At 40.1% G+C, this 26,313-nt stretch overlaps 1 protein-coding gene across 1 annotated transcript in view; it reads right to left on the bottom strand.

Moving 5' to 3' along the window:
- The window catches only part of FN1 (fibronectin 1), a gene marked incomplete in the record, with an annotated part of 4,425,379 nt that overhangs the window by 900,363 nt on the left and 3,498,703 nt on the right, over positions 1-26,313 (bottom strand). Inside the window, 1 exon segment of the mRNA XM_044060668.1 lies at positions 207-383. Within this exon segment, the coding sequence (XP_043916603.1) occupies positions 207-383 (177 nt within the window).

Raw genomic sequence — 26,313 nt, 5'->3', positions numbered from 1 at the left:
GACTGAACTTTTTTCAAGATCTTGCTCCATTCTAGATTTCAGTCATACCCTAATATCTTTTTGATTTACTTTTCTAGATATAGGGCAGCATTACTCAGGATGAACATTTACACATATGATTCCAATAATTGAGATTGCCATCTTTTTTGACCAATTTACACACACTGTTCTCTGCTACTACATTTTCTAAGGTTGCTTTCTCTTACCTGTAACTGTGTAAGTTCTGATATCAGGATTAATGGTTCTTCTTACTGGAGTCTCACTACCTTTTGGAAAGGCCTCAATCAGGAACCCTGTGATGGTTTCTGTTTTTGTCCGCCAAGTGAGTGTGATGGTGTTCTCTGTGGTGTCAGTAACACGGGCCCTCCTAGGGGGGCTGACATCTAAAGCAGAATAAAGACAATGTACAACATTCACTTAGATACTTCAATGTGTACACCGATTTACTGAAAAGAATCAAAATGATTCTTAAAAACTCACAATCATGAATCACTGCAATGGCATCGCATGTTGGCTAGCACTGACATTCTCCTTCAAATTGTACCCTCATTTTCTGACAAGCTCACCAGCTTTCTTCGACCCCACTAAGTGCCCCTCACAGCCATCTGGCACACACAGCACTACCATTTACATGGATTAATCCTTCTTTCCTACACCATTAATGCATTACCAGAAAATCTTGCTCATAATTCCCAGAGTTGGCCTTCATTAATAGTACATAACCATTTTCTACTTCAGGGCAACTGTACACTTTCTCCATGCACTGTGGAAGGCATAATTGTGTGAGGGTACTGACCACAAACCTAGCCAGATTTTTCTTGCAGTAAAAATTCTTAATGCAACATACTTGTTGGAAGGCAACCTCTACATTATTTGGATGTCTTAGCAATGGACCTTATCTTCACCCCATACCAAAAACTACAAGCAGGCAAGACATTCAGATGGAAGGATATGAAGCTTCACTGTCCAGACTGTCTTCTGTCCTTTTTGGAGGAAGAGGCACAAACATGAGTGCTAGAAGAAGGCGTGGCAAATTAATATTTAGGGCATATAGAAAAAACAGTACTAGCTACCCCCCATCAATATTACTAACACCTGCAGCATCTACAGAAAAAGGAAACCTATACAGATGACTTAAGTGGGACTCTTACTTAGTGGCACAAACATCCTAATTTCTACACAAAAGGGCAACCTAAGCACTGCTAAACTTCTTGGCAGAGAAGACTATAAAACATCCAAGGGTAAGGTGAGTGATAAACGTTACTTCAGCAGAGATCCTCTTGTTTAACACCTATGGGTATGGCAGAATTTTCATGTATGTGTACACTATACTCATTCAAGGAAAATGGGCACAGTAAAAATTGTAACACATGAAATTGTACTAAAGCAGGCAGAAAAGAAACCTACTCACGCTTCTGCAGAAGGAAAACAGTGCACTCCTAGGTAGTTTACTGACTTCCTCTGTCCATCAGAGATGTAAGCACAAGAGTAGGGGTGAATTTCCAATTTTCCATTCACTGGTCCAAGTTGCCCTTAAAGATAGGGAGAAAATCTGCTTCAAAATGGATGGGAAGCTTGTTCTATAGAATGGGAATTCTCCAAGAAATATATCTCTCTCTCCACAATACTATTTAAAATTAGGCCTTTTAATCTAATAGTCATGATGCTGTTTGTTTTCTGGACATGCAAAAGGTTAATCAAAACAGGGTCCAGAAATGCTTCATATGCAATTCATAGATCACCTGAGAAGTCTGCAAGATACAGAGTAAAGGGACAAGACTGAGGCAAAATACATATTGTTTACTCTCTGTATTCTTTTTGTAAGGAACTTGTGTTTGTTACAGTTGCTGCATGTGTCTGGTTAAGGTACATACCAAAAGGGGCATTATAATCTGACTAGCCTGATGAGGGCACAGTACAATGGTATAATGACCTCTCTGGACCTAGATGCTATGCCCTTCTTTAGAAATTGAGCAACATAGGATTTTACTATTACCTTGAGCACAAGTTGGTCAAAAGCTAGGTTACTATCTACATGAGTTCTCAGATCCCTGACTTAATGTATCAAGTGTTAGGTGTGTTTTATTGATTATGTTACCCGGGGTGGCAGACTTCACAAAAGGTACTACAATGCATTTTTTGGTATTGAGTTTTAAGCCATGGTTTAGTCACCAAGTGTTTGTGATGGCCCTTCGTGAAGGGTGTTCTCATCTTGTGGGGATACAGCGACTGCTCAGAGTTTGCAAATTACGATCTTGGTTAGCCACAGAATGTTGACATTGCCTTTGACATCTGATAAGCAGATCCCAAAAAGAGTTGTGTAGTACAGAGCCTTGGGGAACTCCACTGGTGACAGGTGTCTTTGTGCAAGTGCCTTCACAGTCTGTAATCACCTGGATCCTATCAGTGAGACAGCTAGCTATCATGCATGTTCAAAAAAAAGGTTTACACCTAGTTCCATAAGTTTGTTGATCGTGTCTGGGTGGGGTATTGTATCAAATATTTTAGCCAAATCTAGGTAGGCAGTGTACACAGTTTTCCCTTCATACATTGCCTTAGTGACCTTCTCAAAGTCGTCCGCCAGATTCAGTAGGCAAGACCTTCCTTTGACAAAGCCAAACTGGGAAGGATCTGATGTTTATTTTTATTTATTTACTTTACATTTGTTAATCGGGTTAGTCTGACTTAGCTTTTGGCTCATTTTCAGCCGAGACCCAGGGAGAAAAGCTCCTCAGGGAATACAATTTTACAGAGTATTAACAATCAGCAGATGAATATGAGACTAGTTACAATATCATTTAAGCTGCTTTATACAAAATAAGTTAGTAGTCAGGAAAGGATTATGAAACCAGTTACATATTTTAAATGGGTAGGACCTAGTTGTTTTGGAGTTTGGAAAAAAAAGGAATACAGGGCTAGTAGAAGATATAAGGGAAATAGAGTAGAGGTGACAGACTAGATAAAGTAGGTTATTTTGGAAATGAAAGAATCAAGATTGGTTAGAGAGGGGGAAGGGAAGTGGTGGAAGAGGTAGGAGAATAAGATTAGCGATAAATTAAGAGTGATATGGTGAAATAGGTGTAAGGATGGTGGTTTCAGAGTGGATGGCTACAGTGGCAAGACCATTTTTTTAGTTATTTCCTTATGGCGAATTTTAAACTCTTGCTATGGTGAAGGGACTTTATTTTCAAAGGGTGTTGGCTCCAGGATGTAGCTGGGTTACAGTTATAGAGAAGACAGCCTTTTGGGTTTGTAGATGTGCAATAATTCTTGATCCGAGCTGCGTAGAGTCCTAGCAGGGGAATATTTGGATATGATAGAGGAGAGGCTTTAGCAGGAGGAGGGTAGACAGAGGATAGAGTGAATGATTTCTAGTTGGAGCAGATGAGGGAATTCTAGCCAGTCTAGTTGCTGACGTGCTAAGCAGTGGTGTGACTTGTAGGTTTGGTGCAAATCTGGCGACCTTGTTGTAGGTTGTTTCAAGTTTGGAAATAAGTGTAGAATTTAGGTTTGTGAATGTGACAGCTGCATAGCAGTGTTGGGAGTAGTAAAGCATGAGAGAGTTTTTCGGGCTGTTTTGGTTAAGCATTTCTTGTTGCGGAAAAGGTGTCCAAGTTTAAGAGTTTTTTTTTAACTGAGTTAGTAATATGTAGATCAAACTTAAGCTGATCATCTATTGTGACACCTAGCAATTTAGTACTAGATTCAGCTGAGAAGGTGGTGGTGTTGCAAGATAAAATGGTAAATGTACTTTTGAGTGTGGTGAGGTATTTGGGGAGGAAGAGTAGGAGCTTAGGTTTCTTTGGATTAAATATTAGTTTGTTATCACTAAGCCATGTCTCAATGGTGTGGAAGGGATGCCTGGGTATTTGAGTGGAGGTCAGCAATGGTTATAACTGTAGGGTCGTCAGCATATTGCACAAGAGATGACTGGGGACAAGAGAAGTATAGTAAGTGGTGAAAATATTAAAGAGAATGGAACCTTGGGGGACACCAACCCACTTGTACAGTGAGGGGGGGATAGTGCAGAGAGCCATTTAACTGATTGCTGGCAAGTAGAGAGAGAGCTGTAGAACCAGGAGATAGGGGGAGAGAAATTTAAGTTACTGAGTTTGTCAAGAAGTAGGGGGTGAGAGACAGTGTTCAAAGGCTTTAGAAAAGTCAAGGAATAGGCATGAGACAAGATTATTATCACGAGCAAGGAAGACTGTGTTGATGAAGGATATTAGTGCAGTAGTTGTACTATGCTTGGGATGGAAGCCATGCTGAGTGGGTGCAAGAAGGTTTTCCTGGTGAAGGTAATGCATCACCTGCTTGCAAATGCATTTCTCTAGGATTTTTGAGAGTGGAGAGAGTATGGCAACTGGTCAGAAGTTGGATATGTCAGAGGAGTTACCCCCTTTGTGAATGGGCAAAGTAAAGAAGTTCTTCTATACAGTGGGGACAGGATTCAGAGATGGATCGGTTGATCAAGATGGATACAGGACAGGCAAGAGGTTCAGAGGCAGTCTGCAGGAAATAGGAAGGTAGGTTGTCAACTGATGGGGAGCAGGGTTTAAGCTGAGAGTGTAAAGATTTTATATAGTTAGATGATACTGCTCTAAGAGAGAAGGAATTAGAAGGGTTGGAAAGAGGTATTGAGTTTGTGGGGGTGCTAGCATTGTTGCTGGGGGGGGGGGGAATTTATTATGGAGGTTATCGAGTTTATAAAATGATTGTTAAATTTATTAGCTATGTCTTCTGGAGTTGCGTTGGGACAGGAGTTGAGTGGAAGGGTTTCCTGGATGTAGAGTCTGATTAATAGAGTTCCAGAACTTTTTTGGGTCTGATTTAAGAGTAAAGTTCAAAAATACACAAAAAGAAAAGTCTAGCAAAGCTAGACTTTCCAATGTCATACCTTAAACCTCTTGCATTAGAGGAGACATGGGATATATGCAAATTACCCTTTAAGGATTTTAGCTTAAACACCTGATATCCTTAGAGAGTAATATGCATAAATCCCATGTCGTCTCTAATACAAGAGGTTTAAGGTATCACACAGCGGAAAGACCACAGGGAGGACATGCAGACTCCACACACAAGGCGCTCCAGCAGAGAATCGAACAGGAGAACCTCTTGCTGTGAGGTGACAGTGCTACCACTGCACCACCACAACTCTACAAATGTATAAAATCTATGTACGTATGTTTGCATATAAAATCAGTGCACATTTATATCCCCCGCAGGGGCCAAAGATCACATATTTCTTTATGGCCTTTTTCGTATTTCAGAGCAAACTGGAATATAATACAACTAAACAGTCACTGATAAAATGGCTGCCTATTCAAATGCTGGCATTCGAGAGAAAAAAAAAGACCAAAAACCTGAAGAGCAGCAAATCTCGAAAATCAATCTTATCCTTACAGCTTCTTTTGGTGGGGGGGGGGTCAAATATATTTGCAGTTGCACTGCATGTCATTCAAGCTTTAAGATGAAATCTTTCAATAGCTTATACATGACATGGTTTTGAAATTAATGCAAATGTGAACATGCTGTATTAGATACCTAGAGGGGTCCAGAGGCTGCAACTGCCAATGCAATGTTTAGCATCATATGAAAGTGCACAGACGGATGAACACAATGCTGTTGACAGTACTATGTTACTTATATGGTTGAGATATTAAGTGGGTTACAAAACATTATAAAATTAATATTTACTTTTTATTATGACTTGCAAAAGCCAGTTTAAGATCGGCAATCGAACACTACCACCGTAAAGGCATATTTGTGCCAAACTGTTTGCCATTTACATTTTTTACTACCCTGATACGAGTATTTGAAGTGTGAGGCTCTAAATTCAATTTTCAAATCTCAGAACGCATTCATTGGTAGTTAACAGTACAAAGCTTAAAGGGCTCCAATGGAGTGAATGAGAAACAGTTCGAGAAGTTTCACATCTAGCCTGCCTTTCCTTCATTTCAATCTCTGATTTCTGCAGTTTTACCAGTTCATATGAATGTCGACACAGCATCTATTATTTTCTTCCAGAACTTTGTCATCTGATCTTAAAATAAGTAAGACACTGGAGAATTATATAAACTCTTCAGAGTGCATTTGATTTATTTTTACCTCTCTATTACTGTAAGCATTCTCTTGTAAAAGAATTTAACTTGAATGACTTTTTGGTGGACATCTGCCAAGTTCTTCTCAGCCACAGCTTTTTCTTGTCAATTTCCCTTACTTTTTCCAAATGTCTTCTTTGTTGGCATCCTGGAACAGCAATTACTAGCCAGTAACTGATGTTTACTTGGACAACCCTTTTAAACAATTTCTTGGTTTTCACACCGAGATCCAACATGCTACTCAAATACCTGAAGTTGCTTTTGAAGACAAACTGATGGCCAAGTTTAACTAACAAACATGAAAGTCTTTGAGAGATGAAACTGTAGACTTTTGTGGCATAACTGAGGCAAAGTTCTTATGCTCACGTCACCAGACTGAAGATCCAAACAGAGGATTACAGTCCTACAACACCAGCAGATACTTAGTTTCTGGACTGCTGTACCCCAGAAGCAGTACTCTGCATTTATATAAACTAAACCAAAATGGACATTCTAACCCACTTGGCCAGTCTTTACAAAAAATCTTTTTAGGGCTAACGCATCAAAAACATAGTTTAGGGGCAGACTGATTCCATGGTTCTAGACACTGGTATAGAATACATGAGCTAGTACACAATAAATGAGATGAACAGTTTTACTAACTCTAGGAATTAATATCCTGCCTCAAGGAAAAATATTAGTAAGGAATGATTTTTTTTTAATATAAATTTAACCATGCAACTAGCAAGGGGATCATCAATAAATTAAAATGGGGATTAGAGATATTTATTGGTTTTAACTTGGGCACAACTTTTTAGCAACAAATCACCCTTATAACAAACAGTCATAACAGAGTTACTATGAGAAAGGGAACAGAGCACACCCTGATGCAGTAGAGTGTTTAAGCAGCTCTGTGGTGGCTTCAGTTTTGTGTGGTAAGATGCCACCAGGCTATGCAATGGTAAAGACTGAGCAACCACACAGCTCCAAGTGGCAAACAGTTAAATATATAGAATAGTTTAGGGAAACACAGTGAAATTAGAAAATAAAAAGACTTGCAATTATGGAGCACAAATATACCCCACCCACTAAACAGCTTATAGGAGCCCAGCCGAATGAAGAGAACTGTCGACAAATCAGATCAAAGCAAAAACTACAAGGAAGACTTACAGCCAATCTGAAAACTATACAATTCATATTTAAGTGTTCAAAATTAAGGCATGGACATAGCAAGAAACTTTACAAATCAGCAAAAATCATAAGTATAATTGTTCCAGACAGCAAACAATAATATAACAACCACTTACTGATCTTGCAAAAAATGTTTTTCTGATCACACAGTACAACTATTGTGCAGCTCAAACAAGCAAAAAAATTGTGTGCAAAAAGCAGTAACAACAGAAAACGCTAATAGCCAATCAGGTTTCATATATATTAAAATGTAAGAACATCTACATCTATGATAATTATGATATACAATTACAAAAAGTAAGACAAATCTCATGTAGAAATCGAGGCATTTCTGTTTGTTGCTGTAAGAGGGAATGACAGGGAGTTGAGTGGAGTGAAAGATGTTGTTATAGTTTCTGAGTAGACTGAAGAAGGTTTATTGAGAAAGAATGAAAGTGAAGGGAGGTACACCAAGTGCTAACAAGAGCAAGAATGCTCAGGTTTGGCAATACAGTTGATGAGAGGCAACAAAGGTTTGCTGTTGAGAGATGGTGGGCCTTTAGTTGTATCCTACATTTTGGGTAAGATGGGATCTTACTTGAAAGAATAATAGTTCACTGTCTTTTCACTAGCATAATTATTAGCTTGAATAAAAAACTGCAAGAAAGATATGACATATAAAGTGTTAATTTATAAAATGCAGAAAAATAGTAAGTGTGCTGGCAAGTACATATAGCTTAAGTTAGATTCTGGCATCCATGTAAAGGAGTATGTTATTGAGAAACAAACTCTGTAAAAATATCTGTGCAGATGGCAGCTGGAAGGACATCAGCGAAGTAAAGAGATGTAACATCAAGTTTCAGATAGTGCTGGAACACCACATTTCAGATAATGCAAGACAGAGTTTCCATGGATCATCAAACTACCAAGGACAAGCGAACAAAGGAAAACTGCTACACAATGAAAGAACTGTTGCACATCAGACTCTGAGAAAAAATATCAGACTTTTTGGTATTACTATGAGTGTAACAGTAAACAAGCTTTGGGAATTTTCCATAGAGAACTGACAGCGTCTGTGTTGCATGCTTGTAGATCCAAAAGGAAAATGTAATAGAAAGCATATTAACTGAAGCAGTTGTCGCAGTGTATTTATTGTACTTAGTACAATACAGTAATAAGACTAGTTGGTCACAATAAATAGTATGCATGCATGAAAATACAAGTAACAGCAAGAAACCAACAGATGATGATGAACAATTCTTCAATGGCGAGCCACAGTTGACGGACCGAATGGTTTCTTATTGTGACAACTACAGCTTCTATTTTATTCAGTTAGTACGTTCCATTCCTGTGCAAACGTTTGCCGCCTCCTTATGCACAGTATCCAGTAACTTTAACAGTGCATCTCTGCAGATTCCATAGATCCTGTACATTCACACAACTGAATCTGCCAGTTGCATTTCACCACCTTTTAGGATAATCGAGAGACTTCACACGCTTTCTCGACGGAAGATTTGGCCACCTTCCACAAAGAAACTGGCAATTCTCTTTTTGTTTCTCATTCTACAGCATGGATGGCAATTCTCTTTTTGTTTCTCATTCTACAGCATGGATGCCAAAAAAAGACTGAAGTGTAACGTGTAAGACTACCTTTCAGGTAGACAGTATTAATAGTCCAGTACATGTACGGTCAGCATTTAAACATTGGTATAAAGATAACTGTAGCACATGTAGTACTTTACTAGGTAAAGTTCATGCCAATGCTTTATGTACCTTTGACTGGTATATTGAACAGCAACAACATTTGTATGACAGTAAATGTTTATTGTGCAATTCATATGAAACTGCTGTGTGCAATGTCATAAAAATAATGGTAAACAATCAAATGCATTATGTCCTGTCACCACATGTAAAATGTTAATTTTAGAGTTACAATATCAGTCAAGTTAAATAATCTTCTGTACATCTTGCTAGACAAAAGTGGCATAAAACCACTGCACATTACAAAAAAGTACAGTTGTGTACACTTACCATAAATTTAGATGTTAGGTGAGTATTCACTGTTGCAGTCATCGCATTTGGGTTATATGTCTGCAGGTAACCCTCAGTTGGTCTGAATACCAGAGTCCTGGAATTTCTGCGTTGGATGCTGTCGCTTCTTCCATGATGTCAGGTCGTCAGGGGTATAAAATATGCAGCAGATGCCATTACATCAGTTTTTCTTGCCCCAGATGTCAGGTGCCCCCAAAATAGGAAGCAATTATATGGTATGTAACCACCCCAGCAGAAAGCAAATACACAAGATATAGAGAACTCAGGGGGTTGGAGGGAGGCTAACCAGGACTGCAACAGTGAATACACTCGAACATCTACATTTATGGTAAGTGTACACAACTTTTCTTCGTGTTTCACTGCTGCAGTCATCACATTTGGTTTGATTCTCAAAGCAAAGGAAGGGTGGAGGTAGTTAAAGAGCATTAGGGCTAGCAATCAGGCTGTGTAAGACTGCTGTGGCAAATCCAACTCTGGATTTAGAAAAGATAGGCAGGTAGTAATACTTGGTGAAGGTATGTACAGAGCACCAGGCAGCAGCTTCCACAATGTCCCTGATAGGGACTCCTCTGAGAAATGCCATAGAAGTAGCTGCATCCCTGGTGGAATGTGATCTTATCCCTTGTGGGGAAGATTTTCCATGGTGCTTGCAGCAGAAATGGATGGAATGTGCTATCCATTTGGAAATGGTTTGCTTTGAAATGGCCTTCCCCTCTGCCCCTGCAGCAAAGCTAACTAGCAGCTGGTCAGATTTTGAGGTGCTTAGTTCTGTCCAAATAGAATCTAAGCTGTCTGTGCATGTCCAGAGAATGCAGTATCCTTTCCCCCTTATTTTGAGGATTAGAAAAAAAAGTAGGTAAATGAATGGACTGGTTTAGAGCCACACTAGACAACACCTTGGGCATAAAGGATGGATAAGTCCGGAGGGAAACCCTGTCCGCATGGAAGATAATGAAGAGTTCCACTGCCATGAGGGCCTGCAGTTCAGACACTCTTCTTGCTGAAGTGATTGCTAGAAGTAAGGCTGTTTTCCAAGAAAGGAATTGAAACTCTGCTGTAGCAGCTGGTTCAAAGGGGGGGGGGTGAGTTTTTCCAGTACAAAGTTAAGGTTCCAGACTGGAGTTGGAGCTCTCCTGGGTGGTCTTAAATTCTTGGCCCCTCTAAGGAATTCCTTTAACAGGGGAGAAGATAAGAGTTGGGCTCAGTATTATAATGTGCTGAAATGGCAGAAGCATGAATCTTAATTGAAAAGTTAGGCCCTTATGGAGAATTTCTGTTAAATAATCTAGAATATGAGGTAAGCTGGGCACAGTTATGCCCATCCCCTGAGCCTGGCTCCAGGAGCAGTATCTTTTCCATTTTTTTGAATAGGATTTTCTAGTACTAGGCCTCCTTGCCTCAAGAATGACATCCAGCACCTGCTTACTGAGGGTTGCTAGAGGTGAGCTCAGGGAATTAAGCAAGGTTGTAAGGTTCAGGGTCTGAAGCAGAGGGTGCAGAATCTGGCCCACCAGCTGGAACAGCAGGAAGGGGTCTGAGGCAGGTGCCATGGTTGCAGCACTGTCAGACTGCGCAAAGGGGGGTACCAGTGCTGGCATGGCAGGTCTGGGGTTATCAGTATTGTCCTGTAACTTTAGCAGAACATTCAAGAAGAGAGGCAGTGGGGGAAAGGCATAAATTGAGAGGCTCTCCCAGGTAAAAAAACAGAGCATCCACTTTCCAAGCTTGACTGTGAGGAGTTCTGGTGCAGAATTTTTTCAACTGGTAGTTCTGAGGGAAGGCAAACAGGACTACCTCTGGAGTCCCCCATTTGTTCCTCAAGAACTTGAATATTTTGGGTTCCAGTTTCCATTCGTGTGGGTCCATGAGATTTCTGCTTAAGTCGTCTGCTAGTGAATTTAGTTTGCCTGGTAGGAATTGAGCTTACAGGTTCACTTGGTAGGTCAAAGCTGTGTTCCGCATAGCCATGGCTAGTCTGCAGAGTGGGAAGAAATGGGTTCCCCCCTGCTTGCTTATGTACCACATAACTGTGGTGGTGTTTGCCTTTACCAATAGTTGTCCTGGAAGAATAAGGTGTTTGAAGGCTGTCAGAGCATTCTGTAAAGCTAACATTTCTTTTTGACTGATGTGCAGGTGCATCTGTTTTGGGTTCCATTTGCCCTGAATGCACTGCCCTGCCATGTGAGCCCTCATACATAGTCTGATGCATCTGTTAGGGTTTGGGTGGCAGGGGGTAGAGTGAAAGGGAGTCCCTTGTTGTGGTAACAGGCCTCAGCCCACCAAAGAAACTTTGCCCTTAGACAAAGAATGATAGGGATCATTGTTTCCAGGTCCCAAGAATGTTGACATCATAGACGTTTTAGATACCACTGAAGTTTCCTCATATGCAGTCTTGCACATAGAATTAACAGAATGCAAGACGCCATGAACCTCAGGGTTTTCAGGATTTTTCTTGCATATATCTGGGTTTTTGTGGCCAGTAGGTTGAAGTAGGTTGTCAAATACACTTCTTTCTCTGGAGTGAGGAATGCCATCTGGGAAGTTGTGTTTAAGCTTGCTCCCAGGAATACAACCTGCTGGTTGGGTACTAGGTGTGATTTCTTCTCGATGATGGTGTACCCCAGTGAGGTTAGTTGTCTTTACAAATGCCACGTGTTGTAATAGCAAGTCCTGACTTTCTGCCTGTATCAGGCAATCGTCCAAGTATGGGTAAATCTGAATATTTCTCTGCCTGCAAAATGCAATGGCTGGAGCTAGCCACTTTGTGAATACCTTGGGCGCAGTGGATAAGCCAAAGGGAAGTGCAGAGAACTGACCATGCATGGAGCCTGCCCTGAAACGTAGGTATTGTCTGCAGGATTCTCTTATTGGGATGTGCAGGTAAGCGTCTTTTAAGTCTAGTGTTGCCAGCAAGGCATCCTTGGCTAGCATGGGAAGAAGCTGTTGAAAAGTTAGCATTTTGGAACTATCAGAAAAGTGTTGCCAATACAGGTCCAGGATAGGACACCAGGAGTTTTCTTTTCAGGGGAACCAGGAACAGTCTTGAATAAAAACCTTGTCCCCTTTGTTCTGCTGGGACAGGTTGAAAAGCACTGATACTGTGGAGAGAGAACACTTGTTTTTGGGCCTCCACCCACTGATTTCAGGGGCAGTCTGGCCATCCCCTTGGGATTGGGAATGAGTGTAAGTAGAATCTGTATCCTAGGGAAACAGTCTAAAACCCATTTGTCCTGGGTAAAGAGTTCCCAGTTTTTTGCCTTAAGAGGCAATCTTCCCTCTTAAGGGAGCAAGTATTTGAGCAGGGCTTGGAAGAGTTAAGGATAAGTCATTGTGCCATTTTTCCACAGGGGGGTGGCTTACTATTCCCTGCTTTAGAAGTAGGAGCCCCCCCACCCCACTGCTTAGATCTGTGTATAACCTGAGACTGAAGTCTTGGTGGTATACTGTTCCTGGATTTGGACTAAGAAGGCCTGGAAGGGACTGGAAAAGGCCAGTTATTTGAAGGCCAATGCCTACTGAATCCAGGAGGCTGTACTTGTAAGAAATCTTCAACAGTTTGCATAGATTTAGCTTTTTCCTCCATCCTTTTGAGGACTTCTGCTTTGTTGCCAAAAAGCAGTCTTGGTTTAAGGGTGCATCCAGTAATTTAGCTTTAATATGATCTGGCAAGTTTTGTTCCTTAAGCCAAGCATGCCTTTGAAGTACAGACCCAGTGACAGCAGCCCTTTTGTGTTCAGCACAGTCAGGAATCAACATAATTTTCTGTTGAAGTAGTCCCATAATATGCTGCATATACTTTAACATATGACACTGGCAATTTAAAGCCCTAATGGCCAAAGTAGCATAAGTGTGTACCTTCTTACCCAATCTGTCAAATCTCTTGAGTCCCTATCCGAAGGGGTAGGATTTTTGGCAGTAGCATCCTTAATGCCTTTTGGTCCTTGGGAAATGGTCTCTGGACCTGCAGTAGAATTCTTGAAGAGGAATTTGAGAGTCAGGTACCCTGTAGTACCCAATCAGATTTCCTGGGAGCTGAAGGCAAAGTGTCTGGGATAAGACTGGATTCCAAGAAAACATCTACAATCTCCAGAACAGGAGGGATAGCTAGATGCCTTTTTTGAGGCAGGAGTAAAAAAATTCTCTAGGTCTCTTCTTGGACTCAGAATAGTCCTGGCTTTCCCAGCAGAAATGCTCCCTAAGGGTATGCAAGGTTTCACCAAAAGAAAAATCTTCTAGAGGGGAAGCAGAGGGAATGGAATCCTCTGCATCAGAATCCTCATAAGTAGATAAGGGTAAATCCTGGTAGTCAGAAAGAACAGAGATATCAGATTCCTGATCAGAAGAATCAGAAAGAAAATCAGGTCTAGGTCTCTTAGAGGGGAAAGGCGGACTCCCCCTAATTAAGGTAATAAGGTCTTCAACCATTTTAATTATTTGTTTTTGAGGCATGGGTCTGAGAATGTGATTTGGTCGTCGAATTTCTACCCGTAGTGCAAGCTTTAGGCTTGAGAAATTCGATATTCTTAGCTTGAAACGAAGTATCGGTTTAAAATGAAAATCTGTAGTCCTGAATACACCCCCAGAAGCCGATGCCTGCACAGCGGCTCCAGACCCATCCAAGGTAGAGACATCTACAGGTTCCATAGTCAAAGACTCATGTCGCGACATACCGGACTCCGAATGGGTCTCAGTAGAGGCCTGCAAATCTGTAGTAGCGGGTATCAGGGGTTGCGAAAGTGCCTCACTGAGTACCGGCGGACTGGCGACTAAGCGGCAGCGTCATCAGCAGTTTTGGACCTATGCGGTCTGTTTCTGTCTTTATCCTTACTTTTTTTGGAAGATTGGTAGTCAGATGGCTTATCGAAGTCATTTTGGAGTATGGATATCGACAGCGAAAGAATTTAGCTACAAAAATTGCCCGATGACTAATAGTACGGCTGTTGAACAATGCACAAAACCCACAGCGAGGGACGTTGTGGTCTGGGCCTAAACAGGTGACACAGTAAGAATGAAAATCTCTGTGAGGAATTTGCTTTCCACAGGCAAGACAATTAATTTTTTCTCGCATCGGTTAGAGCAAGAAAAAAGGATCCCCAATGGGGTACTTATCTTTTAGAAGACTTCGGGTCTGAAACTCGGAAAATGTAAATTTAAGGAGGCAGCTGACCGGCACTTGCAAACTGCTTCAGGTACTGCACGGCAAGAAAGACCAATGTAATGGTGGCGGCTGCATATTTTATACCCCTAACGACCTGACATAATTGAAGAAGCGACAGCATCCGATACATAAATCTCAAGACTCTGGTATTCAGGCCGACTGAGGGCTACCTGCAAGCAGATAACCCAAATGTGATGACTGCAACAGTGAAACACGAAGAACATCAGATAAGAACAGACACTAGGTTCATGGTGAACTGACAAAAAGATTTAATAAACTTCTAAGACACAGAGTGAGTTCAAAAAATTCAGACAACATATTTAAACACTTTCAGAAGTGCATAAGAGCTTTAAAGTCAGCAGAACAGAATACTGACAAATATAATCTGGTTAGTAAAGAGTTAAACAGCAATTAACTCCACTGATAGAAAATAATTTATGATGTACTATTCTACCTTTCGAAAACGGTAGAACGTACACAGCACAAACTTTCAATTCAGTTAAAGAAAGGCACTTAAATGGTGGTTTTCAAATAATTTCAAATTAGAAAACAGTTCTAGGTCATAGAAATCAAATGACTAGTTAAATGCAGAAAAGATATGATGTCACAAGACTGACATGAATGTATTTTCTTTTCATCTACAGTGCAGCAAAAGGCAAATGACAGCAAATGTAAATATATCTGTTTTAAGCATGTGTTAGTGAAGTCAATATCGCTCTTGTTTCTTACAATATTTTGTAATCGTATAATAGCATATAAAATAGCAGACTCCAGCAAAAACAGTATTCAAAAGCATTATTATGCATACATACATATGTTTCAAGCACGGACAGTAAAGCCCTTCTAGCTTGGCAATATGCCAAAACACTTGTTCCCATAATAAAAATCCAGGCTGTTCTTAAAAACATCTAAAGTAGTACTTTAATGTAATTTGGTAGCCTGTTCCAAGCATCAGCTACTCTGTCAGAGAACCAATTAGTACACTTCTCATTCCTATAAAATCGTCTACATAAGTTATCTGATTCCCTAGTACTTTTTAATAACCCCAAACATTCCCAGAGGTAGCTGTCCCTAAATGCCCTATACACCTGAATAAGATCTCCTCTTAAATATCTCTAAGAGAAACCGTACAAGTTCAGATATTTTAGTCTTTCATAATAACTTAGATTTTCAAATCCATGGATGCCCTTAGTACATTTCCACTGTACTCTCTTTCCAGTTTATTCATGCTCGTTTTCTTATAGGGTTTCCATATTGTTATTCCATATTCAAGTTTAGGTCTAATGCAACTAAAACAATGACTTCATTATGTTTGATTTCCTAAACTTTATAAATCTTTTTATACAACCTATAGTTCATTAGCCAGCTTGTGGATATGATTAGAAAAACTCATAGCTGAATCTACCCATATAACCAGGTCCATAAATGAGTCTACAGTTTCAATCATTGTGTGCTGTATTAAATATTCATCTTTCAGTTTATGTCTCCCAAATATCATATGCTTAGTTTTTGATGTATTTATCAACATATTACTCTCCTGTGCCCAAATGGTCAATTTTGTCAAATTATTTTGCAAACATGCCTTATCTGTAACACTTGTAATCAGTTTATCCAATTTCAGGTTGTCCGCATATAGACTGTAGAACACCTCAGATGAAAAAGTACGGTCTGAAAGATACAATCTAAACTAAGGGCCTAGTACAGAGCCCTGTGGGACACCTTGACTGTAACCAAGGATTGCACCTGTCCAATTGGTGATACTTGCCATGTCCTATTTGTAAAGCCATGCAGCTATCCATCTTATCAAAATTACATCAACACCTAGTTGTACTAATTTACTGATCAGTGTTTTGTGCAAGACCCTGTGAAATGCTGAAGTTAAATCTATATAAATCACATCACAATTTTTCATTCATAGCTGTTATAGAACATCATGTTACAGGTGGTAACAGATCTATTTTCAACATATGCATGCTGATATATGGTTTCAAGTCCCAACCTATCCAGTTCTGACAATAACTTATCCAGTATTACCTTCACCATTATCTTTCCACAACTTGAAAGTAGACTTAGGGGTCGACATGATTCTGGGTTTGTCCTACTCCCCTTTTCCCTTAAAGACAGGTTTAATAAGTGCATGTCTCCAATCTTGAGGAATCTCCCCATATTTATATGACCTAGTGAATAACATGCAATGGTAGTGGAAGTTCTTGCTTAAGTGCACTCAGGTCATTGTTACTTATTCCATCTCCTCCCTGCGCTTTGTTTGGATCCAGTTTGCACAGTTCTTTTTCAATATAATCTAATTTGATTCCAGTATATGGGTTACCTGGATGTTACTAGGACAACATACCACCCCTTTTGTGGAGCCAAACTGTTTTGCATAAGATTTTGTAAATATCTATAATTGGTTGTGTCCGAGAATAAATTCAAACCCTGTACCTTGTGTTTGTAAGGCAAGCACCTTAACCATTAGGCCACTCTCTATATCCCGTTGATCAGTGGCAGTGAAAAATATTGAGCAGCCTGCCTGCCCCTGTGGGAGTGGTTACTGACTTGAAACTGTAGTTTTATTGGCCATTTTGGGTCAATTCCAAAACTCCTTCATCTTCCTCTCTTAAAACCTGGTAGCCTCATGGTTTTGGCGTCTTTTCAGGCTTATTGGCTGTTGAAGCACTGACCAAGAGGAGAAAACGCTGAGAGAAGAAAGGAGCCACTTTTGAGACTAAGTATTTTTCCTCTGTTTATTTGCTAAGTTTTTCTGCATAGCCGCCTATTTTGAGCATTTTCTGGCTTGTTAAATTTGATTTCTGCATTAGTAACTGTATTTAGAGCACAACCTAGAGCTGTTTACTGAATTTCCTGTTTGCACTTATTTTTAAAATCATTTTTTTTCTCAAAACTTGCATTTTATCTGTCTTTGGCCTAGCACTCTTGTGTGGGGTCATTTACTGCACTGGTATAACTTGTTGATACTTGTTAACCTCTGCTATCTCTAAAAAAACAAAAAAAAACAAAAAATCTTGCTTTTTTCCCACTTTTCTGAGATTTAAAAAAGTTCAGTTACAGGCTTGCTGTTCTTGAACTGTTTTAAGTTTCTGTGAGGCCATTTTTTGCTTGGGCTAAAGGAAAGTCTCTCTGTTGATCAGTGGCAGTGAAAAACATTGAGCAGCCTGCCTGCCCCTGTGGGAGTGGTTACTGACTTGACACTGTAGTTTTATTGGCCATTTTGGGTCAATTCCAAAACTCCTTCATCTTCCTCTCTTAAAACCCTCTTTTGCGCGGTTTTGCGTGTTTTTGAGCATAGCGCAACAACGGGCAGCGCCGCCTTATTGGGTTTAAACTATTCCTAGCTCCACAAAGTCTGCTCTTCACTTTTTCCCTTAGAACTGCTCTATCTCTCAATTTAAAACACCATATTCTCATTCTAAGGCCCTTCACTGGTCCAATTAAGTAATCCTACAAGTTAGCACTATTAAACCATAAGCACTACTTACTCATACTCTCTACGATTACCCTGTCCTCTATTGGTCCGAATTAAATTCAGTGTCCCTATTACTCTAGCATGTCCAAAGGTCAGTCAATGGTTTCCTATCCAGTCCAGCTGGTGAATCTAGGAATTTTGAGGCAATGTTACAACTGTCTCATGTACACGGACAACCCTCTCCTCCTTCAAACAGGTTCAAATATATGTGAGAGATGCAACTATTTAGCCAAACTGGAGGCTGAGCTCTCTCATCTCAAAACTAGTGTAACCAGTCAGGAGTAGAAGGTAACCTCAACACAACACAATTCCAGTATCACATAGTCCCACCACATCAGCGAACCAAACACAAATACACAAAAACATACTCGGGAGGCTCTAAATAAAAATCTACCTAAGCAACAGAGACCTCCAAAAGCAGACATCCAAGCAAACGATACCTCAAAACAAAACACACACAACACATAACCCACAAAGTCAGTGTGCCAAGCAGCCACAGCCCTTAAGGCTGAATAACACACCTGATACTCTTGTTATAGGTGACTCTATTGTCAGACACACTGACGTCCCGCTCACAAGGCTGAATAAAGAGAAGGTCACAGTGAGCTGCCTGTCGGGTGCTAGGATCCGGCACAACGCAAGCACTCAGGTCACTCCAAAGAAAATACAAATATGACTCAGTCATTGTACATGCTGGTGTGAATGACCTGAGACGTACCTCCCTGGACTACATGAAGAGAGACAGAGGAGCTCTCTGATCATGTAGCCCAGGCTGGTATGACCCTGACCTTGAGCAGCATCTCAGCCTCACCTAGAATGATGCCACAGTACAAAGACAAAATGATCGATTTTAACAATTGGCTAAAATTTTGGTGTCATTCAAGAGGGATCCAGTGTCTGTCAGCCTAGGATGACATGCTCGACAAGCCACGTTGCTTCGCTAGGGACAGCTTGCACCTATCACCACTGAGCTTTCGGATATTGGCTAAGGCTCTTGCCACCCCCATACTGCCTTTTTTAGGCAAGACTCAAAAGTCAAACCCACCCCCATAGACAGCACAAGGAACAAGAAACTAAGGGTAATGCTGCTAAACGCCAGAAGTCTTAACCTCAAAATGCACGCACTCGAAGCTCTCCTCAGTATGGAGAACATGGATATCTGTGCAGTGACAGAAACCTGGTTCAAGGCTCCAGAGAGCACCCCAGCACTACCAGGCTATACCTCATATCATGCTTTTCGGCCCCAAAACCCAGACCGAATCACAAAAGGAGGGGGAGTTTCCATATTTATCAAGGATATCCACACCTCCAGGTTAGTGGCATTGCACGAAGTATCGGAGACCATCCATGTTCAACTAACAGTGGGCAAGACTGCTTTTCAGTTTATAGCATCCTACAGACCACCCTCTCAAAGTCAGGAATCCCATTCGGCTTTCCTGAAAACATTGGAGAACATGAAGATGTCTCCTAACACCATTATATTGGGTGACTTCAACTACCCAAACATTGACTGGGAGCACTACTCAAGCCCCAGCACCTTAGCCCAAAGATTCCTGGAAATTATAAACTCAAATGCTATGGAACAACTAGTCACCACTCCCACAAGAGGGGACAACATACTAGACCTGATCATTACCAACATGGGGACTCTATGCACCACACCAGAAGTATATCCCTCATTGGTAAGATCAGACCATAAATTAATTTCACTGGATGTCCACATCCCGACCCCACCCCCAGCCCAGAAAACCACAGTGAAAAACTTCTCAAAAGCAAACTTCTCACTTCTCAAAACCAAAGTGGAATCCTTCAAGGCCCCAGGGCCAGTGGAAACTACAGCCCAAACTGCAGAATCCTATATAAATGCATTCTACGGACATCTCTAGGAATGCATGGATCATGCTATCCCAAACAAAACCAAGACCCAATCATCCAAAGGCAAGCGTCCAGTCTGGTGGACCCATACCAACAGAAGGAGGAAGCTACTACATGATAGAGCAAAATCCCTAATAGGGAAGGCATCTCTGATCAGTACTAGCAAAAAATTACGATCCCTCATAAAATCCTCCAAGGCCAGCTTCGAGAGAAAAATTGCACAAGGCTTTTTTCAGTTATGTTAGAAACCTGGGATACAACTCCCAGACTTGTTATGAGTTGATTCTAAACGACAAAAAATACACTGAACCCACAGACATCGCCAATATCCTGGCAGACAGGTTCAGTGCAAACTTCTCCACCCCCTCCCCCCCCAAAAGAGCAAGTATCTATCCCAGCAGAGGGCTGCCTCCCAAACATCTCAGATGCTCAAGTGAAGGCTGCCCTCTCCAAAGCAAAAAACACTGCTTCCATGGAACCAGATGGTGTCCCAGGTTGCGTCCTACATGAACTACAAGAGGAACTAATCCCTCAAATAAAACAGCTATACAATCTCAGCCTCACTAGAGGATATGTGCCCACAGAATGGCATACAGCAACAGTGGTCCCACTCCATAAAGGTGGAGCCTCTACGGACCCTGGAAACTATCGCCCCATAAGCCTGACTAGCTTAGTCTGCAAGGCTATGGAGAGGATCATCATGAAGCTCATAAACAAAGATATTGGGGACCTACAGACACTAGATCCTACCCAGTTCGGCTTTGTCAAGGGCAGATCCTGCCTTTTGAACCTGGTTGACTTCTTTGAAACAGTCACCAAAGCCATAGATGAAGGGAAGGTAGTCCACACAGCCTATCTGGACCTTGCAAAGGCATTTGACACAATACCCCACCCGGGCATCATAGATAAGCTATCCAGCTTAAATATAAACCCCTATGTCACAAGATGGATTGCAAACTGGCTCAAAGACAGAACCCACAGAGTGAGAGTTGCTGGAGCCATGTCAGACTCGAAACCGGTCACAAGTGGCGTCCCACAGGGTTCTGTCCTGGGACCACTTGTTCGGTATATACTTTTTCGAGGTACAGGCAAACATGGGAGGACTATGGCTCACCAAGTTCGCAGACGACTGCAAACTGGGCGCCATAATCAACTCTCCAGCTGACATAAACATCCTTCAAAAAGGTCTCAGAGAGACAGATAACTAGTGCCAGCGCCATGGTTTAAAGCTAAATGCCAAAAAATGTATAGTCATACCCTTTGGCAAAAACAATGTGCCCACAAATTACCACATAGGCTGAAACCCATTAAGTACAGAGAAAGTTATTAGGGACCTGGGGACCCAAGTTGATAGCAATCTCTCCTTTGAAAACCACATTGCCAAAGTGGTTAGAAAGACCTTCTTCATAGCCCACCTCATCACGAAGGGTTTCACATCTAGATCAAGAGAGGTAATCGTGCCCCTTTATTCATCCCTCATCAGGCCCATCATAGAATACAATGCCCCTTTTGGGTTGTACCTTACCCGACACACCTGCAGCAATTAGAAAGACCACAAAAGTATCTCACCAAGAGGATCAAGGGTCTCAAACAGATGCCATATGCTGCTCAGTTAAAAAAACTCCAGCTCTACTCAGTTGCATACCGCCTACTTCGATGCGATCTATGCCTGACATACAAAGCTATGTCAAATACAGAATTAATGGACATGCTCCACCTCAGTAAATCTAAATCCCTTAGAGCCACACGCTCGAGGGATTTGAACTTCAGCACAGAAATAAATAGAACTTGCTGGAGGGACAGGTTCATAACCCAGAGGCTCCCTTCACTCTGGAATAGAATTCCAGTTCATGTGAGGCAGAGCACCTCACTGAATCTCTTCAAGAAGAATCTCGATAAGTGGATGGGTGATCGTAGGTTTGTCCCAGGGATTACTCCCATGTCACTATTAGACAGAGGCACAGTAAACTAAACCTTAAAAAGGGCACAGTATACTCAAATCAAGGGGTGGCATAAGCCATACAGAATCGGGCTAGGCTTATAATTGCCCCAGGGCAGATAGCCTAGTATGAACCTATAAACATTTTTTTTTCACTCAGTTTCTCTCTCTCAAAACTTTTCACATACCATCTGTAATTAACCTTCTGTGCATTGGCTTAGATTTCAGTTTGGCAGTTATCTAGCAACAAACTTTTATGACCCCATGATCACTACACATCAATGGTGATAAAACTTGACTTGAAGTTACAGCAATTTCTTTGGGAACACAAACAATATTTAGTATATTTTGTCCCCTGATGGGTTTTTTACAATCTGAAGCATTTGTTGTTCCTGAATATACTTTGTGAATACTTTCTTTACTAACATTGTTGAATCAAGATTATTCCAGTCTGTTTCTGGTAAATTTAAGTCCACAGCAAATATTATTCTTCCCTACTGTGTTTCATGTAAGAATGTATGAATTCCTCTAGGTCATCTGCACTTGACTTTGGTGGTCTGTACACTCTAACAATTGTTGCGTGTTCCAGGGTTTTCTATCGTCACACTTACACAGTCTATAGTATTGGTGTTATCACTGAACATGTAATAATCACACGTCTCATAGCCATCTTTAATCCCTATCATAACACCTCCACCTGATTTTTTTAGAATGTTTATTACAGTAAAAACATTTATACCCTGACAGAATTGGTTTCCACTCTTTGTTCTTTAACCATATTTCACAAACTATATCATCAATCTTGTGGGAACGTAGCAAATTTTCTAATAAAAAAAACTATTATTAATGCTCCTAACATTAACAACCATCAGGGATGCATCAAATGTTGCTATCTGTGAACAGTTACATTTTTGACCTGGCAAATATCCTGGCTAGTGTGTCAAATATTGCAAAATATCTGCTGCAAAAATTCTCTTCCCTGATCTAGACAAATGCACACCATCCTGTCTGAACACATGCATGTCCAAAAGAAGGCCTGGATGCTCTACACATTTCCATGTTTTAAAACAGGACATTGTTTTTCCATGTAGGTGTTTATCCAAAAAATATTTTCATTCACAGGTGACCTGACTACTTTCTATAGGTGATTTGTGAAAAATATGTCCCAACACCAGTAAAAGCTATACTATCTAGGAGGGCTGTCAGTTCCTAACAGTCAGAGAATCTTTGTTGGTGACATCATTTGTACCAACATGAATAAAAACAGATCCATACTTCCTTACATTAAGGCATTCCAAAGCTCGTTTCACATCTTCTGTTTTTGCCCCTGGCAAGCATAACACTACTAGATGTTCATCATCATCTCTGCAAATATAAGTATCCGTTCCTCTAATAACTCAATCTCCAATTACAAGAATATCTTTGCTGACCATCTCTGAATAATCTTCAACATCTAACACAGTCATGTGAGCTCTATCAATCGTTACAAAGGATAGATCTTCATCACTATTGGTCTCATTTCCACTGTTTTCATTGTGTATTAAATTCTCAGAGCAGCTGGCATTGTAAATCCACAGCTTGAGCCATGTAGTCAACATCTGTCTTTCTCTTCTTTTTTCTTACAGTAATGTTCTTCAATCTTCCACATTCAGTTTTGATTTCTTCCTTTTCACCTGCCCCTTGCCTCTTTTTTCTACCTTTTCTATTGGAAAGGGGATGCCTTTTTCTGTAGAATGAGGGTTTTCTGATTGACAGATATCTTCATTCCCTGTCACCAGTGTGTTACATAAAGCAGAAACATTTTTACTACATATTTTCTTTCCTTTACAGTTTATTTTTCTTCCATGTCATTTGTTGAGAACTTCTTCCTTTCTTTTTTTGTTTCCTTCTAAACAAACTGGATCCTCAGACTGCTGAGTACTTGCACCCACAACTCCAAAGTTCTCAGGGGCCTCATGTTTCACTGGAGTTGAATGTTCTTTGCAGAAAATAGATGCATCATTTCCTAAAGAGGTTCCATTTGTTACATGCCTAACATTATTTACTTCATCAGTCCAGTCATTAATATATGATGCAACAGTTCTCCAAGCCATGCCAATGGCACATGTGCAATCAAGTAGAGATTTGCTTCTAACAATGGTAAGCAAATCATCCAACTTTTGACATGAGGAAAAAAGATCACCAGTGTTATCAGCTGTTACCTTTAAATATGCATAGCATTTATTACACTGTACAAGATACTTGTGCATTAATTGTATACTCATTTAAGGAATCCATATTCAGCTTTAATTGAATAAAATATTGAAAAAGAAAAAAATTACACAAAGTCAGTAGCAAAGAATTCAAATGAATCAACATCTATGACAAAAATTATACCAGCAATATCCAACGTAATAAAATACAATAAATTTGTTCTGACCATACAAGTTCTACCAGCCAGACAGAAGTTAGCAGTAAAAATAAAATAAAACTTCTCTTACCAGTCAACTCCACAACAAATCATAAACCAAGGCCGGATTGTTTTGATATGCTCAGAATTTTCCTCTCAGCAGTGTGTGTAAATTTATAGCTGTCTAGGCCCTTTGTGGTGGCTACAGCTTGCCTATCCAAAACCTATCCTTTTCTCACAACCAAAAGTGAAACTAAAGGTAAAACAACAAAATATGAATCAAAGTAAAGCTTATTAATAAGGAGTCTCTTCCTACCTACAAACAGTTAAAAATAATAACAAATGCAATATAAAGTCAAATAAAAATGCTCTTACCAGTCAACTCCACAACAAAAAAAACAAACCAAGACCGGATTATTTTGATATGCTCAGAATTTGCATAGTTATGCAAGTTAATGTTTATTACAACTGCATTCTAATATCAAGTTGCAAGTATATTGACAAAAGACTGAAGGTACGAGCAAGTGCTAAAGGAGTTATGGGTTAAGCATCTGGAATGCGCAGAAAGAAAAAAAAGTATGTGAACTCAAATTTTTCCAAGCTGGAATGGGTAGTTACAAGGAATGTTGCATAAAATAATATGTTACTGGTACTGAAATTTATAACATCAAGAAAACATGACGAGTTGCCAGGCCAAATGGCTTCTGTTTTTCTAAAACATTAAGTATTCACGTACAGCCTTAAGAAAAAAGCACAAAAGTCTACAAAAATCCTGTTTAGTAATTTTAATAAGATGTCATACTTGTCCATACATGTCAATATGTTTGCAAGTAAATACTAAGAGTACATACAGTACGTGGGCTATGGTATGCAGTTAAGATAAATTATGCAGGTCCCTTTACAAAAAGGGATGGTACGAATAGCTGGTAGTAACAGTAAATGTCTTTTCAAAATAGGTAAAAAGCAATTCCTACTACAATTTTGACAGTATAGGCAACAGCAATAGCTTTATAAAAATATTTTCTGTTTTTGAAAAATGACCAAAAAATGATCAAATCAAACAGCAAATGTCTAAAACCCAAGTGTCACAGTCTAGGTTACAGCCAAAAGGCAAACTCACATTTAATTCTCACAGCATAAAGCAAATAAACGATACTGCAATAAAATTATGTATACTACTGGGGGAAGGGCATAATTTCAATTTTTACACTGTGTAAACAGTACTGCAAAAGGGACTCAAAAGTGCAAAATGGTAAAACCAAAAATACATTTTAATTTTTCAAGTAATGTAATTATCAGGCTTCAGTTTAATGCTAGGTTTGGAAACTAGACAGTGTACATTACAGCCATGTATATACAAATGCAAAAACAATCTGTACAAACAAGTGTATTCTGTACAGTATATAGTAAATACTTTATGTAAATAAAAAGTCAAAGCTTGACATTTGTGATAAATTACTGTATAGTCTCATTTTCAGAATAATCCAGTTCTAATAGTAATGGTTGCCATCATTGTGTTCACAATATTAAACTGTGTTAACTTGCTGTATCAAAAGAAAACTAAAGGTCTCGTTTCCCAATGTGTTTCTAGTTAATAGCAACATAACTTGACTAACAAGTATATACTAACACAGACAGTTTTGTATTTAAAATAAAACAGAGGGAATGCATACAGTGAGATATTTTTAAAAATGTATAAATGTATGTGCTATTTGCTAGCTAGATGCATATAACTATATGTTGCTGTAATATACGTAGAAATAATATAGTTAAAATACATGTATTTCTGTTTATCCGCGGTGGTGGTGCTGCGGTAGCGTTGTCGTCTCACAGTAAGACGCTGTCCGGTTCGACTCTCAACTAGAGCGTCTTCTGCGTGGAGACATGCGTGAATGGGCGTACCTTCGTTGAAGGTTGTGTGTCAGGGCTGGCAACTCGGCACGTAAAAATCAACTGCCAATCATTAGCGGACCGGAGTTGCGCGGTGGCGACGCCTAACCGGGAAAAGCCGAAAGACACAACAACATGTATTTCTGTTTGCTAGGCATACATTTATTCTGGTACAGCTTGAGTCAAGCTGAAGGTTCAGTGTCTGGAACATACTTCAAGGACTACAGATAATAATGCAGCTGTGAGATAAGGCACACAGTGTTCAACACAGACACC

Source organism: Protopterus annectens, chromosome 2.part0 (genome assembly GCF_019279795.1).
Source record: "Protopterus annectens isolate FY-2018-M chromosome 2.part0, PAN1.0, whole genome shotgun sequence".
In the NCBI taxonomy this organism is placed as follows: Eukaryota; Metazoa; Chordata; order Ceratodontiformes; family Protopteridae; genus Protopterus; species Protopterus annectens.
This window is presented reverse-complemented; position numbering and strand designations above follow the sequence as displayed.